Source organism: Phyllostomus discolor, chromosome 8 (genome assembly GCF_004126475.2).
Source record: "Phyllostomus discolor isolate MPI-MPIP mPhyDis1 chromosome 8, mPhyDis1.pri.v3, whole genome shotgun sequence".
NCBI lineage: Eukaryota > Metazoa > Chordata > Mammalia > Chiroptera > Phyllostomidae > Phyllostomus > Phyllostomus discolor.
The window spans coordinates 2,729,366-2,747,208 of NC_040910.2; the positions used below are offsets into that span (position 1 = coordinate 2,729,366).

The 17,843-nt window shown below is 52.1% G+C and overlaps 1 protein-coding gene across 4 annotated transcripts in view; it reads left to right on the forward strand.

Moving 5' to 3' along the window:
• The window catches only part of KIAA1109 (KIAA1109 ortholog), a 121,145-nt gene that overhangs the window by 14,319 nt on the left and 88,983 nt on the right, over positions 1–17,843 (forward strand). For all 4 annotated transcript variants that reach the window (XM_036031782.1, XM_036031781.1, XM_036031783.1 and 1 more), the window contains 13 exons: positions 4,630–4,816; positions 6,065–6,146; positions 6,530–6,723; positions 7,705–7,784; positions 9,349–9,499; positions 10,732–10,888; positions 11,311–11,389; positions 13,422–13,513; positions 14,428–14,545; positions 15,550–15,705; positions 15,966–16,063; positions 17,336–17,514; positions 17,671–17,777. In XM_036031782.1, coding sequence (XP_035887675.1) covers positions 4,630–4,816; positions 6,065–6,146; positions 6,530–6,723; positions 7,705–7,784; positions 9,349–9,499; positions 10,732–10,888; positions 11,311–11,389; positions 13,422–13,513; positions 14,428–14,545; positions 15,550–15,705; positions 15,966–16,063; positions 17,336–17,514; positions 17,671–17,777 — 1,680 coding nt within the window. The remainder of the gene's footprint in view (positions 1–4,629; positions 4,817–6,064; positions 6,147–6,529; positions 6,724–7,704; positions 7,785–9,348; positions 9,500–10,731; positions 10,889–11,310; positions 11,390–13,421; positions 13,514–14,427; positions 14,546–15,549; positions 15,706–15,965; positions 16,064–17,335; positions 17,515–17,670; positions 17,778–17,843) is intronic.

Below are 17,843 nucleotides of genomic sequence, written 5' to 3' on the forward strand. Positions count from 1 at the left end.
TCGCGCCACCCCTGTGGGCCTGACCCGCCCCGGGGGCGGGCGGCCTCCCCGCTCCCCTTGACCGTTCCTCTGAGACGCTGCTCCGCGTCCCCGCTGTGCTGCCTGCCTTCACACTCCCCCGACATCGCTGCTACTTCTCATTGATCTGGGGTGGCAGCGATGGATGGAAAATGGGGAATGCAGACTGTCTTCTGGTTCTGCTTTTATCTGCAGAATTTGGCTGTCACAGAATCTTCCCAGTTACTTTATGGCTCCGGTCTGTGGCCCTAACCCTCCTACTCAACACTGACCAAACCGGGGGCTTCAATGGGGGTAAAGACCTTCTTTACCTTCTCAGACAGCGGGTCTCAAACCTTCTGATCTCAGGACCCTTCACCTACTTGTAAATGATTGAGGCCCCGCAGAGCTCTCACTTATGTAGTGTATTGATGCTTACTGCACTCAGAATTACACCCAATCATCGTAGAAACACTTCTATTTCATTAAAAATATCTGTGATACATCTGTTACAGATGAAAATAAATAATATACTTTATAGAAATAATGTTTCCAAAGCGGAACAAAAGTGAGAAGAGTATCATTGTTTTGCATTTTGTAAATCTTTTTTAAATGTCTGGCTCCATGGGAGATAAGTAGATTCTCGCCTCTTTTTGTGTGTTTAGCCTGTCGAAGTGCCATACGTCATGTAGCCTTTAAAAATACCCCACTGTCCACTCATGGAAGAATGATTGAGAAACCAAATCAAACATCTCAGTATAATAACACCATTAAAATAGTTTTGACCTTTTGGTCCTCTGGAAAGGTCTTGGGAGCATTCCACAGGTCCCTGGACCATACTTTGATAGATGCACTTGACCCTTGAACCCCACAGGGGTTAGGGGCACCCACCCGCCTCCCTCCCTGTGTGGTCAAAAGTTCACATATAACTTCTTATTCCCCCAAAACTTGACTGGTAGCCTTCTGTTGACTAGAAGCCTTACTGGTAACATAAACAGCCTGTTAACATATTTTGTATGTTATATGTATTATATACTGTATTTTTACAATAAAATAGAGAAAAGGAAATGTCAAGAAAAGTCATAAGAAAAAATATATATATGGTATTTATTTTAAAAATATCCACGTGTAAGTGGACCTGAGCAGTTCCAACCTATGTTGTTCAAGAGTCAGCTGTCATGCTCTAGAAGGCTTTAGGTGGGTCCTGGGAGAGTAGGGTCGGAAGAGGATGGATAAAACACTCCCCCGTGTCTGAGCTCTCAGGCCCTCCCGTGTGTCGCCAGGGCTCTGCATGGTGGTGGGTTGTGCGTGGGGCTCCCAGGGAGCCTGGCCATGGTCCACCGCTCCGGCTCGGTGCTGCCGGAGTTCTGTCAGAGGGCAGCACCGTGTCTTCGTGCCGGGGCATCCCAAGGGAGTTAAAGCTCTGTGGTCGTCTGCAGGTGTGTGGAGATGGGGGCTCTGCTGTGCTCGTCCGGCACGCTGGGTGACACGAAGAGGGCTCCTGCCCTCGTTCGCCTGGTCGGCACTGCTTGCTCAGCGCTGCCAGTCAGCCAGGGGCGAGTCCAGGCTCTCCTGCGCCCACCGCTGCTTCCGCGGCCCCTCTGCCCGTCTCCACGGCACACTCCTGGCGATCGGGTGTTTGCGCTCGGGGCTCGTGGAGAGCCATTGTGTAAGGACATTTGAACACAAGTGACCTGAATGGGTTTGGGGGTAAATGGTGATTGAGTTGGTTAGGACCTTGCAGAATCGTATGATAATTGGTCCTATTTGTATAGATCAGAGTGGGAATAGGAAAATCTACTTTGCATTTACTATGCCCCTGCGTGTTGGGTTGCCAGCCGGTCTAAGTAAGATCTATTTGTGGATATTTGTGCTTTACTCAGGACTGTGTCTTGCAGTGAGATGCTGCGGCATTCTTTCACGCAGACAAGCCCTCTGTGCACTGGGAATTGTCCGGGCACCAGGGACACCGCAGCGAATGAGACTGGTCATTCCTCTTGCGGAGCTGGCTCCATTCAAGCAGTTGAGTGGGAGGGTTTCAGATAATTAGCAAGTAAATACACACACACGCACACACACACACACAAACACACACACCCGCAGTACTCCTCGGCCTCAGAACTCATCAAACCCTCTCCTTGTCATGTTTGACGAGAAAAAGTGTTTCGGCACTCTGTGCTTGTTTGGGACCTGTTGCACTTGCTAGAATTTGCACGAGTCACAGTGCTGACCCTCGAGAGAAGAATGCTGTATCGTTTGCTCCGCATTGGTTTCGGCGCTCAGCAGGAGTTCTGGAACGATTTAACCACGGGTACCGAGGTACCAGTGTAGTGCACATGCACATGCGGGGCACGAAGGAGTGAGTGCGGGAAATGGGCGCGGAGGAGGACGGGCGCGGGGCCAGTGGAACCTCGAGCCAGTCTGCGGGGAGGGCGTCAGGGTGTCCCCGGGTGGTCAGGAAAGGCCGTGCAGATCGGAGCAGGTCAGCAGAGAAACATGAAGCCAGTGAGGAAACGCGTGGCTGCCGGTATGGGGGGCCGGGGGAGAACACCCACTTCCTGGTGGTCGTGTCCCGTTCCGTTCCCGAGGTGGAAGCCAGCTCACTGGGAGTGGGCACTGCGAGGGAGAAGCCTGCAGCCCCGCAGGAGTTTGTACGGTCCCTGAGAGGACCTTGGCATTGGTCTGAGAGAGGAGAGACGCCGCCAGAAAACTGGGGAACGGAGTGGCATGGCGTCCCCTGGGCTTTGAAAGGCGGTCTGGCCGACGCTAAAGCCCGGCTCGGTCGGGGTCAGGTCGGGGTCAGGGCCGGAGCAGGGAGGCTCGGGGGAGCCACGGTGCTGTGTTCCGTGCTGTGTTCCGTGAAGACGCTCGGGGTGCAGCGGTGCGGGCCTGGGCCAGGGCCTGGGCCAGGGCGGTGGCGAGGGGCTGGGCAGTGGGTCTGCACTGAACGAAAAGCTGGTGGCGCCTGGGGCGGGACAGAAAGCGAGCGCCAGAAGAGACGGGCTTGCGGCCGAGGAGATGGTTGCTGTGGGACAGGTTCAGGGAGAAACCGGGTGTTCGGTTGGTGTGCAAGTGGGAGGTCCTGGGAGCCGGCACGGAGGAAACTTGGAGTGGGCTGCCGGACGTGCGGCCCTGGCGCTTGGGGCAGAGGCCGTGGGTGGTGGCTGGGGAAGGCTTAGCCCTGGTCAGGGCTGGAGCCTGATTTCCTTGCTTGGAGATGGATGATGGTACTCACTACCATCAGGTCTTCAAGTACACGTGTGTGCTAGGTCTGGAACAACTAGTGTGTCTCCTGTTCTTTGCAGCTGGGAGAACTGGGCCTGCAGCAGAGCAGGGGCGGACTTCGGGACGCAGCTATGCAGGGTCACCTGGGCTTTTCGCCGTGCGGCAAGTCCGCGGGGGCCGGAGGGAGCGCGGGCCGAGAGCTAGCGTAACAATGCCTGAAAAGTCACAGCTCCCAAACACGGTGCTTTGAAGGGAGGGTCGGGTTTATGTTTCCCATCAGTGGTCTCAGGGAGTGACGAGGGAAACAGTGGATTGGAGCAGAGCTGAAAGTGTTACTGGGAAAGGTGGAGCCTTGTTGGTTGGTTTTCCTCAGTTAACCTTCGAGACGGGAGCGGCACTGTGTTTCTCATTTGTTAGTTTAAACTAAAGTTCCTATTTATTTAGAGCATTTGGCATGTCATCTGCTCTTTTTGCTAATAACTTGAGAAATTTTGGAGACATTTGGCATCTTACCACAGGTATATATACCTCATATTTAAGCCACAGCTTAAGGTAATGAAGTGAAAGTTAATACGGATTCTCTGTACCCATTTTTAATGGGTCGTATTGAATTTTATTTGCCTTTTAATTGAATGTTCTATATGGATAAAAGTGGGTAAAGGTTTAAAAGGAAGTCTCAGGAACACATGTGAGGCCCGTCACAGAAGCCAGCACCTACTGTCCCTGTTGTCCTGGGACAGCTGGCACTGCTGTCCCTGCTGCCCCGGCCCTCTGTGGCCAGGTGTGCCGCCCCGACCTCGGCGTTCTCCCCCGTGGACAGGACAGGGCCCCGTCCGTCACTGTGCAGACGGGTCTGGTGATGGCTGCTGTTCCCTACGCTGCATGTGCTTGTGTTTTTCGTTTGACACCGGAGCCTACATTCCATACCGTCTTGTTTCAGCATTGGGTGGTTTTTACAGACAAGCCTGTAGCTGTGAAAAAAAGTCCTTCCTATGAAGCAGAAGTTTAAATGCTGGTGTGATGTTTAAATGCATTATACTTTGAATATTTTAGTATTTACATTTTAGTGTAAATTTATGGCTATATTAGAGGGTCAAGTTTTACTTTTACTCTGTAAATGGCAATTTCCTATTCTTAGCGTAAAATCTGTAAATTCTGGTATTAGATAACCAGAATCTAGAAATTTAGGTTGTATTTAGTACACTAAACTAAAATGCCCTAGTAACGTCAGCTTTTTTCTTTTGCCAGTGTTTTATATACATTTTAAATATGATTCTCCTTCTCATAGAATTGTCTAAAGTAAATCATTTAAGTTACTTTGCTGTGAAAAAGACATGACCAAAGCTCTGACTAGCGTCTGTGGGAAGTTGACTAAGAACTGCGTATGTGTGTCGTTGGCGTCTCCAGATCCAAAGGCAGAGACCAGGTTGTACATCACGGTCAACGACTTTGAATTTCACGTTTACAACCGTTCGGATCTTTACGGACGCCTTCAAGAACTGTTTGGTTTGGAGCCAACAATCATCCCACCCAAGAAAGAGGATGATAAAACACGGGAAAATGGAAGAACAAGAGCCCAGTCCAAGATCGAAAGGTTTGTTGTCACTCTTGAATTTTATCAGTCTCAGACATGTGAACATTCGCGTGTTTATTTGGTATATGGGAAAGTGGGAGGCTTTTTTATGTTATTAACTCCTGTCCTGCAGCCTTGCTGTAACCACTTGTTAGTTCTAGGAGGTTTTGTTGATCAGTTCCCTCAGACTTTCTGCATAGACAGTCGTGTTGTCTGCAAACAAAGAAAGTCTTATTTCCCCTTCCCAGTCTCTGTACCGTTTATTTCTTGTCTTGTTGCGATGGCCCGCACTTCCAAAGTTGGAAGGGTGTGCTGAGGTAGGACTTCCTTGCTTTGTCCCAGACCGTGATGGGAAGGCTTCCAGCCTCTCACGCTTCAGCGATACTAACTGCAGGCACTCTTCGTGAAGGTGAGGGCGTTTCCCTCTGTTCCTAGTTTACGCAGAGGTTTTAACCCTGAATGGCCGTTGGACGTTGTCAGGTGCTTTTTCTGCATCTAGTGATATGATCATTTGCTGTTTTGGCTTTAGCCTGTTAGTGTTAATTGAGTTTTGAGTGTTGAACAGCCTTGCATACCTAATAGTTTTCTGTGGAAGTAGGTAAGGAGGACATTTATTCGCAACTGAGTATTTAAAGGATGTTATGTCCTGGGCGCTGAGCGGGGCACCTGCGACGCTGGGATACGACAGCTCTCCTGTCTCTAGGGGGTTCGTAGCTGAGTTGGGACTTAGATCGGTCAATAGGCGAGGCCGTTTTTGTGCGAGAAGTGTTACCACAGGGACCAGAGCAGGTTCCTGTGGACACACGCGGAAGGGTCCGGAGGGCTGGGACCTGGAGGCAAACGTGCAGGGGAGAGGCGGTCTCGCGGGTCCCCCACTGAGGGGACATGAGGTGCAGTGGGAACTGCGTGGACAATAGTTCTGGCTGTCCCGCAGAATGTCCTTTTGGGGTGCGGGGGGCACAGTGGTAGGCGTAACGATAGCATCTCCCGGTTTGCACTCTGGATATTAACGCTTGTCGTTCTGGGAGGGCAGTTTTGTCATTAGAGCTTGCTGACCCCAAAACTGACCTGCGACGGACTGCCTCCCTCGGGGCACTGCAGGGATGTCGGTCTCCGGGGACGGTCTCAGTTTTGTTTGCAGGAGCCTCCAGGAGGCGTGTCTGGAAAGGCGAGGCTGGTGTTAGTGATGGATGTGTTGGGGAAGTCCACTGTTATCCTCAGGTGTTTAAGTTTTTAGTACATATGTCAGTTTTTACTCTTTTCCCTCAGAGTGAAAGTGAAAACGGAGTCTCAGGACCCCACATCTTCCTGGAGGTCACTCATCCCGGTCATAAAGGTCAACGTGAGCACAGTGAGTCGGTTCTGCCGAGAGCGGTGTTTGTTCGGTGCGTTTGCAGCAGGGGCTTTTTTTTTTTTTTTTTTGCAAACATAATTTTTACTTAAGAAAATAATGTAATTTTGTAGTTATTTTGGTTCCAGCTCTCATAAAGTGAGAAAGAATTGCTGTAACCCCAGCACCACGTTAGCACAAATTTATTAGGCCTGAAAGGCTGTTTGCTCACAGGGCTCGGATCTCTGTAAACCCAGGTGTGCACCGACCGGGGGAGTAACGTGGTCACACGCAGTGGTAAAGTGGGATCATTGAGTCACTGCTTGAAAATGCTTGTTGTTCGGTCGGCTAAGGGGGGAAACACGGCCTGAACAGCCCGGCCCCGCGTCTCTCCCCCCCTTCAGGGGCGCCTGGCCTTCGGGAACCACTACCAGCCGCAGACCCTGTGCGTCAACTTCGACGACGCCTTCCTGACGTACACCACGAAGCCGCCCTCCAGCCACCTGGACCAGTTCATGCACATCGTGAAGGGGAAGCTGGAGAACGCACGTGTCATGCTCGTGCCCAGCCCCCGCTACGTCGGCCTGCAGAACGACGAGTGAGAGCGCCCGGGGTGGCCGCCGCTTTCCGCCTGGGATTTTTAAAAAGATTTGTTTACTTGTTTCTAGAGAGAGGGAGGGAGGGAGGGAGGGAGAGAAACATTGATGTATGGTTGCCTCTCCTGCGCCCCCTACTGGGGACCTGGCCCGCAAGCCAGGCATGTGCCCTGACTGGGAATTGAACTGGTGACCCTTTGGTTCACAGGCCGGTGCTCAGTGCACTGAGCCACACCAGCCAGGGCAACAGTGATCTTTTTATATCTAATACAGAGATTAACTGAGACCTTTAGCATCCTTTCAGTTTCTTTGTTACAAGTTGGGCAGTAATGAGGTATGTTTTGCTATTAAATCAATGAACAGTGTAGTCCTGCTTTATAAAAGGGAGTGGATATGCTATCCATTGGTAAACCCTAATTTTAAATATTTTTCTATAAGATTATGTAGCTATAATTTTTTACCCATTTCTCCTTCTGAGTATATTTGGGAAACTCATTTTGGGCACCTAAGCCTTGATATTTGATATTAGAAAATACCCTTTGCAGGTAGGTTTTTTGTTTACAGAAGGAATCAGTGAACAGTAAATTCAGTAAATTCACTAGAGCCGAGTACCATTGTAAGTTAATGGAACTTGAGAGTCGAGTCGGAATTACTCTCGGGAAACGGTTGGAGGGAGGCTGGCACGGTTAGGACGGGCCTGGCTTGGCACTCAAGTCCTGGTCAGCTTCCCACCCAGCTCTCCCGTCTGCCCCCCGCCCCAACCCGCCCCTTGAGTAGCTGCTCGCATCGGGAGGTGGGTGTGCTGGTGATGCACCGTGGGCTCCCCCTCGTGGTGGTGGGACGCTCACGTATGAGGGCCTGGGGCGCTGAGGCACCCATGGACACAGAGCTGCCACCCGACGGCAGGCCACACACTCGTGGTTGGAGCGCGGGGCGTCCCGTCTCCTGGAACCGGGCTGAGCTCGCCTTGCGCCCCCTTGCAGACCGCCGAGGCTGATGGGAGAAGGCTTCGTGGTGATGCAGTCGAACGACGTGGACATCTACTACTACATGGATGAGCCAGGTGGGCCGCCCGGGGGGAGGGGCCGCGCTGCGAGTCTGTCTCCTCCGGGCAGGGGGCAGCTCACCGCACGTCAGGGCTCCTTACTTGGGGCGTAAGTGAGCGTCAGTAAGGGGTAAACGTTCCAGTCAGGCACACCTCAAAGGCTGTGGACGCGCGTGACCGTGAGTGAGCACCTCTGGGAGGCGTGCCGGTTAGGGCGCTCCGCGTTCCCCGAGGGAAGAGCAGCGCGGTGTGTTGGACGGGAGGCCCCGGTTCCGGGGTAACGTCCAGCTACGGCGCTTCGCGGGCGGTCTCGATGTTGTAAAAGTAGCTAGATATTGGGGTCTTACCCCCTTTCTCGCTTCTGATCTTTTTCTACCTTTCTGGAGGTTTATGAGGTCAGAGCGTTTCACAAGTAAAGCTGGGGCACGGTTTGCCTCTCGGCCGAGTTGGCGTTAGCACGGGCGGTGTCGTAGCCGCGCTGGGGAAACTGCTGGGGCCCCAGCACGAGTCCGGGCGCCGGTCACAGCCCGGGCGAGGGGCCCCGGCTGCCAGGCCGTGTGCTCCCGGGAGAACAGCTGCTGGCGTCACCGCGATGCAGCTGTACGGTTTCCGTGGCTCCAATCCGGACCCTCGGGAAGCTTTGACCGTTCCGTGTGATGAGTGGCAGGCACACACACACACCTGTGCTGCACACACAGAGCACATGCGTGTTCGGAGGGAGCACGTGCGTCACTGAGGCCCGGGATGAACCATTGGCTTGTTTCGTGGGACACCAGTTTTACCTGAGAGGGTAGCTGGGGACAAAGTGTGGTTTTGAGCTTTCCTGTGAAAATTAGGGTTCTGGGAAATTTGGGTCTGCAACAGTGAGGTTGGTGATTTTCCCAGATGAGACCGCCAGTGGTAGTCATCGATGTGATTTTTGAAGTGTCTAATAACGACACTTATTAATATTTGGAAAGCTGTGCTTGTCTTAGTGAACCTGTTCCTTCCACACGAGTGACGCGTGAGGTCCCAGAGTCCTGCGGCGGGTGAGGGACCCGCGCCGGGAGCGAGAGAGATGGTGTGTTTCCGTGTGGCCGCACACGGGACAGCCGGACTCCACCTTGTAACTGACCTTTGTGAAAACGCTGCTTGTGGCGTGTTGGCGAAGTGTCACGGAAGAATATCCAGAGTTACCAGAAAAAGCTATTAAAATACTCCTCCCTTTTCTGTGCACCTGTTTGTGTGAAGCTAGGCTTCGTTGTCACCTCCTTAAGTGATAGAATTAAAGCAAAAGCAACTGTGAGAACCCATGTGTTTTCTGTTAAGCTGATGTTACAGGCATTTGCCAGAATAAAAATAACGCCAACACTTTTCACTAAGTTATTGCAGAAAGTATGGTTATTTTTCATTGAAAATATTTTTATTAAAAGTGAAATTAAAATGTTACTTTTTATTAAAATACACAAAATACATACATAGTTCTGTTAAGAGTGTAAAGTGCTCCTGAGATCAAAAAGTTTTTAGAACTGCTGATCGAAAGAAACATTGTAGTGGTTCTTTTAAGTAACTGCCTTTATTTTCTGTATTTTGCAATGTGTAGGACTTGTTCCAGAAGAAACAGAAGAAAATGTCGAAGGAGAAATAAGCAGTGAGGATTGCAAATTACAAGATTTGCCTCCGTGTTGGGGACTGGATATAGTCTGTGGTAAAGGAACAGATTTCAACTATGGGCCCTGGGCCGATAGGCAGAGGTACGTGAGTACATTACATTTCTAATGAGTCTTTCAAATGTACTGAGCTCTGCCGTTAATTTTTATTAAAACCAGCCTAATATTTCCCTAAGCTGTTTTGTTGTGGCAGGGTAAGCTATCCCTAGACACGTGAATCTACACAATGACTTGTTTGTGGAGAAACAGGCTTGAGTTGGTTGTAAAGGAGGAGTTCATCCATAGACAAGGTGACTGACCGGCACATTCGTAGTAGGGTCTTTCGTTTTCCCGTTTGCATTTTATCAGTGAATATGTCAGCCACAGTCGGGCCTGTGCAGATTCCGAGGTGAGAACAGACAGTTCAGCGTCAGAGGGGGGCAAGAGAAACAAACGAGGTTTGTTGTGTGATACGGCAGAGGTCAGTTAAAGCTCCTGGGAAACTTGGAAAGGTACCGAGGTGGTTCGCTCAGGCGTCCATAACGAAGCAGCACAGCCTGTGTGGTACAAACAACAGGAGCTTCTCGCAGTTCTGAAGGCGGGGGCTCTGCAGTCGCGGTGTCGGCCGGGCTGGTGTCTCAGGAAGGCTGCGACCGCGCGGAACGACATGCTTGAGGTCTGTCTCCTTTGGCCTGTAGACGCCGTCCTCTCCCCGTGTCTCCGCACGGTCCTCCTCTGGTGTGGCTTGTAGGTCCCTGTGTCCACGATAGACAGGGGCCCACCAGAAGGGCCTCACGTGAGCTTGATTACCTCCGTAGGGACCCCGTCTCCAAGTATGGCCGGACTCCGAGGTTAGGACCTCAACATAAGGGTATTCAGAGGACCACGGTTCAGCCCATAAGGGTACATGAGTCACATTAAAGATGAAAAGAGAGGAGAACTGGGGGAGGCTTTCTTGTTGGGGGCACACGTGAGGTGAGTTTTGGAACATACGTTAGCCGGGGAGGAGGAGTTCTGTATTGAGGAGAGGACGTTTGCCGGCAGTGACAGGGACACATCCGGCTTTGATGCGAGCAGACGCTGCTGGAAGTCCGTCCGGCGCGTCTCGTCCGGGCGGCTGGCGTGCCCGTGGGGGGTCTTTCTCACGGTGGAAACGGCTTCTGTCTTCCTGGGAGGACGCTGGAGCAGGCGTCTGTGATTTAATGTTTTTCCTATTTAGGCTGTTTGTTGAGTAAGATAGTCGTGATAATGTGAAGTTAAAATACTGGTTTTGGTCCCTTACCAGAGGTCATCTTGTTGGAATAACTTGTTGCTTTTCTTTCTGCCTTCTCCTGCAGGGATTGTCTGTGGAAGTTTTTCTTCCCGCCCGATTACCAGGTTCTGAAAGTGTCCGAAACCGCACAGCCGGGGAGGCCGAGGCAGATCCTGGCCTTCGAGCTGCGCATGAACATTATCGCCGATGCCACAATCGATCTGCTCTTTACCAAGAATCGGGTAATTATTGAAATAACGTTCAGAAAATAGTGTTTAAAATGTGAGCACCGTTTCCCAGGGCATTTTTCTGGGGGCCGGTTCTGTACTTAGATTGACTCACTTCTGAATGGGTGGGGAGAGCTTCCTGCCCCCCCACCGTCAATAGCTGTGCACATGGTACCCTCACTAAGTGCTGGAAGTGGGAAGAAGTTCACTACCGTTAATAAAACGCCTTCCACTCCCGTCTGGCTCACTTTCTCCTTTATATTGGCCCGGACTGTTTCAGTGTATTTTTGGTATGAGTTTGAACTTGCGTTCTTAAGAACTTTGGCTACGTATTTAATGTCCTTGATGACTGTACTTTTGCCCGTGGTAAGAGCTCAAAAGTGAAGGCTTTAGAAGCACCTGCAGCAAATGCTCTGTGTGAACTGACTTTTCGGCAGGAAACGAACGCCGTGCACGTGAACGTGGGCGCCGGCTCCTACCTGGAGATCAACATCCCCATGGCCGTGGGGGAGCACGGTAAGCTGCCGCCCCCAGTTCTGCACGAGCCGTGGGGAACCAGCGCGCAGGCGGTGGTGTGTCAGCTCGTCCAAACTAACGCTCATCCCTGGGGCTTGCTTCCTCAGCTTTCCACTGTATTTTAATGTGCCCGTCATGATCAACAATAGGTATTACATAGTTAAATCATTTGTGTGCCTGGAGAGAGGGGGAGAGGTTTAAAAGTCAAGTTGGGCCTTACAAATCCGTGCTTTCACTACACCCTGTGTTTCTCTTGTGTAAGCGTGAGCAGCGTTTGTGTGGCCTGTGTGGTCCCTGTGGCCCCGTGGGAGCAGCTGCTATGTCCCTCTTCCCGCTCTGTCCACCTGACGCTTTGCCCAGCAGCTGGTGCGCAGACCGGCCAGTGACTGACCAAGTGACGCACAGGCTTTGTTGTAGGTCATGTCGTAGATGTTGTCAGGGAGTAAGCTGGGGACTTTGAACAGCAAAGGTGTGATGAGATCGTTTCATATTTCAGATACTAAATAATGCCCCTGTAACTAGTTTCACCTGAGCTGAAATAATCTAATTCATTATACACTTGAAATTTGGGCTCTGATACAAGTGAATCAACAGCATGATTAAATACTTGTGTTGGGCTGAACCAAATATCATACATACCCACCTTGATTGTTCTTGTTCTTTCTGTCCTCTTAGTACATCTGTAACTGAGGGCAATGAACATGAACTTTCACTTTCTTTATTCACGTTCTCGAGCGTGTGCAGGGAGTAGCACCTCACCGGTGTTGAAAACCACTAACCAGCAGGGTCAGGATTGCTGCGTGGAGAATGGTTTCCCCACCGTCCTTGGGGCCCGGTGCTTGTTGCTGTCACGCACTTCGCTGCTCATCTCAGGAGACAGCGGGCGGGGTGGCTGGGCCCAGCAGGTCACACGGGACGGCAGCAGCCGGTCTGCCTGCTTGGACAGCCCGCGGAGGAAGTGACTGGGATGGCGGGGGTGCCCTCCCTCCACCTGGGGGCTGTTTCGGAGGAGAACGAAACCTTCCTTCAGTTAGTTTTGAAAGAATAACCCCACTGCGTCCTGAAGCGGAGCCCCTGGGACGGCCGGACTTGGGCGGTCGGTCGGAAAGCAGCGTCTTCCAGGACAGCCGCACCTGCAGGCCCGGGACGGGGGCAGGCGACCGGGGTCGCACGGAGTTGAGAGTGGCTCTGTCGTAGGAGTGCCGCTACCGTTTGCACACTGACGACGCGTGTACCAAATAGGATCTGTACAACACTTGTCACACCGCTGCTGCTGGTGCGCCGGGGAGGGGCCGGCCCGGGGCTGAGCGGTCTCGGCACCCCTGTGGGGGCTCACAGGCGTGCTGGCCGTGGGTCCAGGGGGAGCCTGGTCAGGCCCTTGGTCAAGGTCAGGTGCTTTTAAGAAGACTGAGGGAAAATGGGCTTCTGTCTGAGACAGAAAACGGAACTCAAATGCATGTGAAACCTTTTCTCAGAGATTCGGGTGTTTGAAAATAAAGTGCCCAGAGCAGGGTGCGTTTGGAAGTGGCCGTGTGATGAGGACCGAATGGTTAGGCTCCTGAAGGGCAGCCCTGACCAACAGGAGCGAGAGACCCGCCGGTGCCGCTCTCGTGAGAGTGGGCTGCACGCGTGGGGTCCCTGTGGTCACCGAGGAAGAGCGGTCGTGTAGAAGCTGCCCCTGAGAGGGGCCTGGGAGTGACAAGAACGTGCAGGCTGAGTCAGGGAGCAGGACCGGGCCGGCACATTCTGAAGTAGTCCGGCACCGGCACCGAGAGCGAGGGGGCCCGGGGTTCCGCACGAGGGGGCCCAGCGCGGTCTGCAGGACGTGGAGATGAGCGTTCTTCCTCCGGCGCTGGTTCACGCGGGGAAGGCCGCCTGCTGGGGAGCGCACTGCTGCCCCCCACTGGGTGCATTCACAGAGCCACAGCCACTGCTCTCCAGGGGTTCTTCTCTGGGTGGCGGTGGGGGTCCCGGGTTTTAAACTGTGTACGTAGACATCTGGGCTCCCAGTTTCCGTGTTTTCACTCGCCAGGTTACACCCCTGCAATTAAAGGACAGCTCTTACACGTCGACGCCACCACCAGCATGCAGTACCGGACCCTTTTGGAAGCAGAAATGTTGGCGGTGAGTCTGACATTTGGCCCATTGGACTCTTTCTCAGGGCTTAACTGTTCATTCTGCTTTTTACCTGAGGAGTGAGGTGAACAGAGAAAACCCGGACACCCTGTTACAAACAGGAAACTTTGGGACACGCTCGTGACCGAGTGTGAGGCCGGGGACTCAGCGGTCAGGCAGACTGTTGCTTCTGTAGGGTCAGCAGCAGTAACGGAAGCCACTCTGTGCATGGCGGACACTCAGAGCGGCTTCTTTTCTAAAATGTGGTGCCAGGAGGTCCTTCCGTGGTTCCCCAGACAAGCAGCTTACACGTGGTGTGGGTCAGTGAAAAGGAAAGTTTCGAATTGACCAGGAAGATGCTGAGTACCACAAATAGGTCTTGAACTGGCACGGTCAGCGTTTGAACGGCTGCCGGGCCCTTGCTGGTCAGCACTGCTGGCCGGGTCAGGCAGTGCGTGCCTTCGCGCGGGCATCCAGCTATGGTGGGGGGAGCGCGGACCTGTGCCGGCCGTGCCACCGACGGGAGCCCGGGAGGCCCTGGGCGCAGGCCCCCAAGTGACAGTGTGCGTCGCCCTGCCCCACCCCTGAGCCCGAGCCTCTGGCTGACCAGTTGGGGCATGCAGACGGGTTAGGGGGTTGCCTGCTCCTCTGTGGACTTAGCTCGAGCACGGTTTTGAAACTGTAGCCTGGTGGTTGTTCCTCAAGCTTTTGACCACATCATGGCTTAGTATTTCAAGGAGCTGGACGTAACCATGGATACTGACCTTGAGCCACAGCGACACTGAAATGTCGAAGGGACCTCTGTTCCGCTCCGCAGGAAGAAAATGAACCTTACTCACCAGGGTGTGTGCGTTCATCTCTGATGCCGTGCCCCCAGGGTCACGTTTGAAGCGCTAACCTTTTGACCTGACATTGGTTTTCAGTTCCACATCAATGCCAGCTACCCCCGGGTGTGGAACATGCCCCAGACGTGGCAGTGCGAGTTAGAGGTGTACAAAGCCACCTACCACTTCATCTTCGCACAGAAGAACTTCTTCACAGGTGATTTTCCAGTGCGCACGGCACTCTGAGATTCGTCGGGGAACGGCCGTCCATTCCGCAGGCTGTGCTTTCAGGGTCAGCCTAGGGGCCTGGTGACGCAGCTGCTTGGGGAGCGCCTCTGGGAGGAGACGGGCACCAGAGCCTCCCTGCCAGCAGCAGGCAGAGTGTGGGGGGGGGGGTGCCGGGGGCAGGAGGAAGCCACCGTGGCAGGCCAGGGCGGCCGTCCTCCGCAGAGAGCTTTTCTCTGCTGCGGTGAACAGTAGTTGAGGCCCCGAAGGATAAGCACACTGAGAGCAGGCGCACAGCTTAGAGAGCAGCAGTTAAACCACGCAGACCAGCAGGAGGGCAGGTCAGCCGGAGGGCAGGTCAGCAGGCAGCCAGGGGGTGGCTCCCGACTGTTAGCGGGCCAGGTCTGTGTTTCGTGCCCCAGGCTCCAGAGCTCAGTCTGGCTCTCAGTGCACTTCTGTGGGTGTGTGTTTGACGAATAAACAGCTTCAGCAAATGACCAGCTGTGCTGCAATTAAAAATTCAATGAAATGAGATGCCATCTTCCAGGGACTGTCCGTTTGCACCCTCCCCTCAGAAAGAGGGAGGGAGGGGGACGGAGAGGTAGAAAGAAACATGCAGGAGAGGGCACAACGAAGCAGGCAGACTTACGTCTCTGAGAGGAGCCTGTGCATGGTGCGGAAACCTACACAGGAGGGCACCCTCAGCGTTGGGTGTTCGGGCAGTGGCATAGCAGGTGATGTTTTTCTCTCTGTGGGTTCTCTAAATAATTCCTGAAGTGCAAAAATTTATTCTGATTTGGAACTGTGATTAGTGAGTAAACATCTGTTTGCTGTGAAATCCTTTAGTTGTATCTTAATCAAAATCTTTTAATATTTCAGTATGAAAGTTCCTTTTATTTATAAATAAATATTCATTTTGGACTGTTAGAATCTTTACATTTCGTTTTCTGAATTTCAGTTAATTTTAATTTCTGTCTTTCACCCTGGTAATTTTAGACTTAATTCAGGACTGGTCGAGTGACAGCGCTCCGGACATTTTTTCGTTCGTGCCGTATACCTGGAACTTCAAAGTCATGTTCCATCAGTTCGAGATGATCTGGGCGGCTAATCAGCACAACTGGATCGACTGCTCCACCAAACAGCAGGAAAACGGTGAGACTTCTTAAAAGTTAGGTGAAGTATTCTGTTTACTGAGATAAATGCCAGCAAATGGGCATGGAATTTGTATTTGTGACAGATACTGGAATTGATCTTTTTTCCATTACTGTGTGGGACTTTCAGAGAGTTACTTGAGTTTGTCTTGGGTTAAACATACAGTGTTAAATTTAACTTTGTTGGGTGTGTATTTGAGGCAGTTGTTGTTTAAAATTGTACTGGAGTTAAAAGTGCCTTTCCTTCTCCTCTCACCTCAGTGTACCTGGCAGCCTGCGGGGAGACGCTGAACATCGACTTCTCCCTGCCCTTCATGGACTTCGTCCCTGCCACCTGCAGCACCAAGTTCTCCCTCCGGGTGCGCACGGCTGGACGCACGTTCGTCCACAGGGCTGCCAGCGAGCTGGGCTTCCCAGAGCTGACCTTCCCTCCCTCCCCAGCCCTGCGCGCCCCCCGGGGTTCCCTGGCCGCCCGAAGTAGCTTGTTAGCTTTCCCCCACTGTCCAATGACTTCCAGGTCACACAGTTGCCCTTCTTTTGGGGGGTTAACTGTAGTGTTCTACCATTCCCCTAAGTTTTCTGACTTCTCCTAAGAAGCTGGGCAGTAAAGAAGCAGTTCCCTGAGTTGATTATTTCCTGACTTCTGTGGGTAATCTAGTGTTCACTGTCTATGAACTAGACTTCAGACTTCCCTCTCTCTCATTCCTCATTGCAACCATGAACTCAAGCAATAACCAAAAATGCTTTTGCCTGAAAGCTGCTCTCATGCATTCACAGTCTTGGGGAACACCCAGTTTTCGGGCATCAGTAGTGGTAGTAGCGTTGACGGAGGTTGTGATGGTGAAAAGTAGCAACAATGATAGAAGAGCAGCTAACACTGTGAATCACTCCGGATGTCCGGACACGCCTTCCAGTGCTTCTGTGTCGTCACTAGTGCTCAGGACAACCCCTGGAGGCAGGTGGTGGTATCACCTGCATGTAAGGAGTAGGAAACCGAGGAGCTGAGCTTAGTAACATGTCATACAGCTGGTGAGCGGCCCAGGTGGGATTTGAACCCAGGCAGTCGTGCTTAGGGGCTCTAAGCCTTTCAGGGGTGGGCTGTGAGCCTGTTAGGAAACCAGGTGTCAGGATGGGAAGGTTTAGAAGACCCAGAAGGACAAAGGGGAGGCTGAATGAAGACCCTTCGATGTACCATTTCAGGATTCCTTAAAGCCCGTTGAGGAATCAAGACTTAGTAGAACCAGAAGAGACCGTCATCCTGTGAAAATCAATACAAAAACGAGCATATTCCACCTGAGCTTATATTAGTGATACAGTTTTTTATTTTACTTTTTGCTGAATTGCATGCAAAATGTCTGTGGGTACCTGTGGAAGGTAATCTTTTCACCATTTTGTGGAAATGCTGCAGCTTATTTCCCTGGCTTTTTTCTTGACATTTTTATCAGAATTTAGTTTTAGTCAATGTAAAATCTTAATTCCAGTTATTTACCTGACTGTTCAGTGTTAAATCTGCCTTTTGTGATTCATGGTTTCTTTCTTTTTAATTTATTCTCAAGACTATTAGAGAGTAAATAGTAACCTAACATGTTCATGTGTTTACTTTATTATTGTTATTGTGAATTCATTTCCAGGGAGAAGATGTTGATCTTCATCTGTTTCTACCAGATTGCCACCCTAGCAAATACTCACTGTTCATGCTAGTGAAGAACTGCCGCCCAAACAGAGGGACTCACGACACCGGCCTCCCCGCCGAGTGCCAGAGCAGCCAGAAGGCCGTGAAGCCGAAGTGGCGGAACCTCACTCAGGAAAAGTGAGTGCCTGACGGGGCGGGGGCGGCTCGAGTGCCTTGGGTTTCGGAGTCTTTTGGAAAACAGGGGTCGCCTCCCTACCCGGACCTGTCATCGTCGCCCTGGGAGAGGGTAAGCTCCTGACCGGGGACCTTGCTCCTGCCTCCCACCTCCCGCAGGGCTGGCTGGGTCGAATGCTGGGCTGTCCCGAGTGTCGTGCTCACCATCGACTACACATGGCACCCCATTTACCCCCAGAAGGCGGATGAGCAGCTGAAACAGTCGCGTAAGTCTTTTCCTGTTATCTGTCCTTTGAAAGTCTGATGTTATGATTGATGATCATCAGATGCAA